The 7,366-nt window shown below is 31.7% G+C and overlaps 1 protein-coding gene across 1 annotated transcript; it reads right to left on the bottom strand.

Annotated features, from left to right (window-relative positions):
• Nucleotides 1–5,391: 5,391 nt before the first annotated feature.
• Nucleotides 5,392–7,146, bottom strand: LOC134255766 (neurogenic locus notch homolog protein 1-like). Its single transcript, XM_062738285.1, has 3 exons — nucleotides 6,766–7,146; nucleotides 5,953–6,063; nucleotides 5,392–5,715 (listed from the first exon to the last, which is right to left on the bottom strand). Exons 1-3 carry the CDS (start codon nucleotides 7,109–7,111, stop codon nucleotides 5,465–5,467), a joined length of 708 nt encoding a protein of 235 aa, XP_062594269.1. The 5' UTR covers nucleotides 7,112–7,146; the 3' UTR covers nucleotides 5,392–5,464.
• Between the last annotated feature and the right edge of the window lie 220 nt (nucleotides 7,147–7,366).

Raw genomic sequence — 7,366 nt, 5'->3', positions numbered from 1 at the left:
TTTTTACATATTTTTTCAAAGTGCGTTAAGTGTCTCCATGATAAAATATATTGATGTAAACTCTTAACGCACTTTGAAAAAATTTTTCAAAGTGCGTTGAGTTGGTCCCAAATTTAACGCACTTTGAAAATTTTTTTCAAAGTGCGTTGATTTTGTCCCCATTTTAACGCACTTTGAAAATTTTTTTCAAAGTGCGTAATTTTTTCAAAGTGCGTTGCCACAGTGCGCCAAACAGAGATTTAATTATTTGGAAATGAAATCATTACAGAACAATGGATTTTCGACGGGATCTTCAACTAAATTGTTGGATCTTCAAATAAATTGTTTATTCATTGCATTTAAAACCAAATACTTGAGATACAACACTTTGTTTAATTTACGAGATACGAATATCCCTCATACTTTGGTCTAACAGGTGCTAGATATCTTGATGTAAGCGCGTCAATAAGATGAATGCTGACTGGAATTTGTCGTATTTATTGTTAAAAAAATTTTTGCACACTGAATTGTCGACGGATTGTTTCGTTGTTTCCCGATCATGCCAAGGAGCACACGACTGGTGTGAACGGCAGGCAGTGGATTCTCACTCCTCCATGGCATCTGATCCCACCTCTGATGTTTTAGAGGTCCATGTGTGCTCTGCTTCGATATCTGATTAATGAAAGTTTGAGCTTGAAAACTGTTCGTTATCTCTTTATATTGCGTGAAAAAAGTTAATCGGGATGACCAGCATCCCTCGTCAACTTTCCCTCTTTACATTTATTATTACAAACATTAATTTCCATTGAATGTATTGAAAAACATGTATTCAATAAATTTTCTAAGGGATCAAGTTATTAATGTAACCACAACTCTCTGAAAAAATCAATATATTACAGTGTGTTAAGTTTTCTATTATATTTACACTTTACTAGATAAAACAATTCATGTTGTTTGACAATATCAAAAATATATAGATACTTGGTATTTGTTTTGTGTAGTTAAGATTCAAACAGCTTAAAGCTCGTCCAATTGATGTTTGCATAAGCATATAATTTATTTCAATTTAAAGGGACATAGATACAGTTTCAGCGAAACATTTTCAAAGTTATTTTTCAATTTTATTTGTTTACAAATAATGAACTAAGGTATTTTTAAATGATTATCAAAAATTTGAATATCAGTTGTTCCGAAACAAGATATATTTAGAGCTCCAAACCTTTGTTATGTAAACAAGGACCGTGCAATGATTTTGTTTACATACCTGGTAGGTTAAATATACTAAAATATGTTCATGCAAAGCAGATTTTTTAAATAAAGAAGTTAATTCGAAAATCAATGAAACAGTTTTTAATAGTTTGCTAAACTTGTTTTGCTAGAAAAATGATATTTCTACATGCTGAATCTTGTTTTGTCATAAAAAAAGATATTTCTACAAGTAAACAAAAACAAGACATGATCCTTGTTTAGATTATGAAGAATTTTAAGTTCTGTACCTCCTTTGTAAATCAACAAAGGATTGCATGTGATAAATATTTTGTAACTTGTTATAACTCTTGGACACCACTTTGATTGAAGAATTCCTTTGAACATTAAAAGTACCGGACTGGAAGTATTAATGACTTGTAATTTTGTTAAAGGACAACGCTTATTACTCATGTTTTACGTGCAAGTTCACTTTGGATGAAGTTATTTAAAAAACATTACATGAAATAATTCTTTTTAAACCAATTTTCACAGATTATCACCTTTTAAAAATATTTTTTTGTATTTCTGATCTAGAGATTTCTTTTTAGTCATGTTGATTGTAGAATATCACCAAATTGTTAAATTTCAAAACGTTGACGATCTAGCTTAGTCGAGGAATTAATTACAAAGTCTATTTTTTCAATGTCCGGTAATACCTCTAAAATTGCCATATTGTGGCATAAATACATACCGTATAAGAAGAATTTTTAGCGAGGATTTGATTTTGGCATTATTAGCGAGGGTGCCGAGATCGCTAAAATTGAATGTCTCTAAAAATTAATTGAGTTTTATTTGTAATACCGGTAGCTTCTTTAATGTACATTTTAAAATCGCTAAAAAACATATCGCTAAAAGTAAGCTACCAGTTTTTAAGGACAAATCGCTAAATTTGCGTCTCGCTAAAATTTCCACTTATACGGTATCCTTGCAGATGAATTATGGGCGCAGATGATTTTTGGGGTAAAAGCAGCAATGTTAAGATTGCTATCTAGAATGTTTATTTTGATGTCCTGACATCAGTTTTTAGTATAATTTCCACGGACGTCTTGAACATATAAGCGAGTCATGTGTCAATCTTCAGCGTCATGCATTACTTACAATCAGAACACAATGATGACGTTATAGCCATTTCAGCGTTTATTCCTAATCACTGTCGTAAAATCACATTTCAGACAAGTAGGCGTTACAGATAATATTAATTTTGAATTCAAATTACAGTATCTGGGAAAGATATACTGTCCTGTCACATGAAATTAAAAAGCTGTGCAAAGTCATGCGCACTCGAATTAGACTGGTCTCGTTAAGCTAAACTTTAGAGAAACTTGTACCGCGCTATAAAATGCTTGCGTGAAAAGGTAATGTCATATTTCTATGACGTGAACATTAAGTGTATGTTGCATAACAGTTCAGTAAGTTGTAAGGAGATATATTTTAAAAATGTAAAATCTTAAATACGCGACTAGCCAAAATAACGATTTAACCTTCTTATCCTTGGTTATAACGACACTTTTACACTTTTGACCATTTCTACAATATAGTCGCTTTTCATGCATCGGGTATGTCCCAGAATAGTTACATGCTGCAAGACAATTTACCACTGTTTTCGACTTTACGTCAACTGAATAATATATATAACGAGTCTGATTCTCTCGTTGAAGTCCATGCGCTCCACAGCAATCAGCCCATGGCCCCAAAAAGTTTGTAGTACCCTAACAAAGCTGTATGAGTATTGAAAAAATAAGCTTAATATCAGTGTTAAATCAGAAGCATCGTCCTGGTTTTACAAGAAAGTGTCAATTAGAGCAGTCATTTCCTAAAACATTGAATTGAAAATAAATAGCAAAAGTAAACAAAAGGAGGTCAATGTATATCCTACAGTATGAATTTATTTGATCATATTGACATCACTTTCATAGGTCAAAACAGTTATGTGCCTCCTTCTTCAGAATAAGGTCAACAAGAACAATGCTACAAATGAGGCATTTTTAATGTACATTGTTTATACATAATATGTAAGTACTGATAAAGACTGAAGAAAAATGATTTTATATGATGATGATCGTGTAATTTTTTTTTCAAAATATCAAGATATTATCGTTATAGAATTTACACTGCAGTATGATGATTTTAATTTTGTAGTTTGAACTAGCTTGACTTTGCTTTCTATATGATTTGAACCAAGCTTGAATTTATATTAAAAACGGACGTTTGTCTAATTATGCTTAAATATAAATAAGACACTTCTAAGAACTTTTATTATTTCTTATTTTTGCTAACATGAATGTATTTCTACCTTAACCATACATGCACTGCCTTTAATAAACTTGAGGCAAGGAAAAATGCTTCAATATTAATAATAATAAGTAAGTTTTCTACATTATTATAAAAAGGAGCTTTTTGTATTTTGTTCTAATATGCAAAATATTTGTCCTTAATTGTGTTCTTATCCGCTTGTTTATCCAGTTATGTTGGTTTCTTTTTATCGAAATGTTTTACTTATAATTGCACATTTGACATGGCCATAGGACCAGGAGCCCTCCCTATAATTTTGACGATATATAGAAAATATAAAGTATACTATAGAAAACATATAAAAAGATTGCTCCTATATGCCTCGTGCCCCTTCATGGAAAGATTTCCCAGAAGAAGAATCAACAAGTCATGCTCCAGTGTGACGCGTTCTACTGTTGTGTCTATTTACTGTTACTATGGTAAGTGAAACCTGATCCATAAAATTTTGTAAAGATTATTCTTTTGCTAGGAGTTCAGAATTCAAAAAAGTCACCAGATATCTTTTCGGAGGAGACCGTGTGAACTTTGGAACCAGTGAGAAAGATTAAGGACCCCCGGTGTCATGGGCTTGATATTGAAGAAGACCTATATTTAAACAATCCCTTAAGTTGATAACTTCTCAATATGAGTAAAAAATTAGATAAAACGCTGTAGGGTATACAGCAAATAAAGAGATCTTTACTTATGGATCCAATAATTTCTGTAATGCAACTCGACACACAGAATATGCGTGAATGTTGACATCTGACAAACACAAAATAAGAAAGCTCTCTATACATAATTTATTGACAGATACTGGCAATGAGGAATTTTGGCATCTTTCTAAAATGAATGTAATTAATATTTTTTTTTATAATTGGAACGATTTTTAGCACAGTGTCATAATTTTGTATACGACCATTCATAAATTATAAGATTCACTGATATTAGAAAAGCATTATACTAGAGAAAGACGTTAATGATAATTTTATGACCAAACTCTACGATAAAGGTGATGATTTTAACATTTCAACTTCTTTTATGTATGCAGCATTATACATGCACATTCATCAACTGCAAATGGGGTTTATATTTCTCAATTTATTCGATACGCCTGACCATGTTTTAGTTATAAACATTTTCTAAAACGATGTACCTGGTAAATTATTGGCAAACAAGTAGATGAAGCAAAAATATATACAATCTATTGTTAAGTCGAATGTTGACAGAGGTTTTTCATACTACCAGTATTTGTTATGGTCTCAATTTACACACAGACTTGTCGACGATTTTTTCTGTAAATTCCCGGTCATAACAAGGGGCACGGAGTTGACGAGACCGGTCGAAAGGGATGCTCACACCTCCATGGCACCTGATCCCACCTCAAATGTTTCAAAGGTCTTTTTTGCTCTGCTCCAAACTTTATATTGTTAATGAATTTCTGAGCTTAAATACTGTTTATTTATCAGAAAATTTGATTTAAAAGTATTGCTCACTTCATCTCCTATTTTACTCTAAGCCCACTATAGAAAGATAGGTTTGCTGAAAATATTTCAAATATTAAATGAAGAGAATATGCGAATATTAAATAAATCGAATAAAGTTCGATCCTTTCTTTAAAGAAATAATAAAATTTCGACAACCCAAAGAATATGCATTAAAACGGAAAAATAATCTACATTTAGATAAAAATATAATCTGTTATTACAATACGGTATACCGATATGGAATGCTCTTCAAATTTTCAATTTTTTTATTTTAAAATTTTTTCAGAATCTAAATTGACACTAAAAATGAACGCCGAATCTTTTTCCTTTTTCAATTTGATAAGTAAGACAAGTCAAATGTTAACATATTTTTTTAATCTCATGCTTGTATTGGATGTAACCCTTCTAATAAAGTTAATATTATTTAAAGCTTACATGTACAATTAAGTACTAGTACTTAAAATGTTATTCTTTTGGTTTCAAAAGTCCATCAAAACGGCTTTTGATTTTGAGTGTTTTTGTGGAAAAATCAGATTCTTCCTGTTCTTTTTCCATTTTTCTTCTTCATTTTCATCATCATCATCGTCAGTACCACCTTTCTTGTTGATGCCAAAGGTTTGACAACACTTCAGACAAACACATCCGGTGGCCATTACTCCAATCACGGACACCAACGACAACAAGCCATATTCCACATATCGAACCGACTCCGGAAGTTCCAATGTTTCCACTGAAGCAGTTAAGTCATTTAAAAAGTATGTTATAACACAAAAAAATATTATTGTTTTCAGATGTAGTCATGCCTAATACATTGAAACCACTGGAAAAAAAAATCCAAGGAGGTTTAGAATCAACCATCCTAAACAATTAATTAATGTGTTGCTTTTTTCGTCGTGTTATGAGACTATATGATACTATGTGAATACCTGATCATATCTCATGGTTAAACTACTATAACGATAATTACGTGTGTCACAGACTGTCCCCGTGTATCCCTTGTCACAGGTACAGGTAAACGTTATCCCTTCATCAGTACAGATACCATGTTTACAAGGATTATCCTGGCACGTAACCAGATCTACAATCATAATGAAGACAGGTGATTAAATTAATATCGGTTTTGATATACATTATTACTCTTTTTGAGCAGTCAAATTAAAAAGTGTCGTGTTCCTAGCATTAATGTTCATAATTCTATGCCAATATGGTAATTGACAATTAAGTGAATTGAGTTATGATTATTTATTTGATATCAAATGTTAAAAATATTTGCTTCTTTCCAAGTGAAGACTGTTTATTTTCTTTTTTACGGACAAAAGATTTACATTGAAATTTGATATATATTTCTGGACTACTTTTTGTTGCACATGATGCAAATGATAAATTAAAAAAAAATTAAGAAAGTGTTAACCTTCTATCATATTCAGAATTCTAACGAACCTTTCTGCAGCCATTCTTATTAATTTATACAAATATTTTTTTCCACTTCAAATCCCATAGTTGAGAAACTTTGATTGAAAAATTAAAATCTATGCGGTGAATCTTGTTTATTTTACTAATTAATGCAGTTGTTAATTTCATTCTCGCCAAAAGCTTGTTTGTATCATCTGTCCTCAAATAGGACCTGTCTGTTTCTACAATAATTTGTAGTTTATTTTAATTAACTACTTATGTGAAGAGGAGAATCTTGTCTGTGCGAAATATTTCGACTGGAAGCATTGAAAAGGCCATCATGAAGAAAAATATCCAGAAACAAAAAGATACAATTGTCAACCCTTACCTTGGCAGCAACCACCCTTATAATGCGGACCACATCTACAAGACAGAGAAGAAGGTTCTACCGTGCCACCATTTTCACAAATTTGGCATGATTGAGTTCTGTGCATTGGAAAATGGATACTTCTATTACAGCTGGTCAGACAAGTTTCTAGAGTAGCCGGAACTAAGGAGCAGCACATTCTACGGTCTGTAAATTGTGACTGTGAGCCACAGGTACCAGTGCACGGGTTCCATGGTAGCCAGTTAAACAAATGGCATTCCATGTCCAATGTACATATTTGTGATCGGCTTGATTTGATACAGATGGTACAGATGTACAGTAATATAGATACAACTCTTAACTTCATAATTCAAATTAGGGGGTTTAACATGATACCACATAACCTGCAATGCGCTGTATAATAGACCATGGAGAGTCAATTGATATTTATTAAATACTTATCTATTGATTTTGAAGTGTGAGCTTCGTAATCACCGAAGGCTAAGACAGGATTAATTTAAAGGCAAGAATTTATAACATAAAAAGTTGTGGCCCTTTTCATAAAGACTTTTACGACTAAGATTAAAATTCCATAATTCTGTAAGATTATAAAAAATAAATA

This window comes from Saccostrea cucullata, unplaced genomic scaffold (assembly GCF_032062105.1).
Source record: "Saccostrea cucullata isolate Sc308-1 unplaced genomic scaffold, CSIRO_AGI_Scuc_v1 ctg5, whole genome shotgun sequence".
In the NCBI taxonomy this organism is placed as follows: domain Eukaryota; kingdom Metazoa; phylum Mollusca; class Bivalvia; order Ostreida; family Ostreidae; genus Saccostrea; species Saccostrea cuccullata.
The sequence above is the reverse complement of the archived record's forward strand: the minus strand, read 5'-3'. Positions and strand labels throughout refer to the sequence as shown.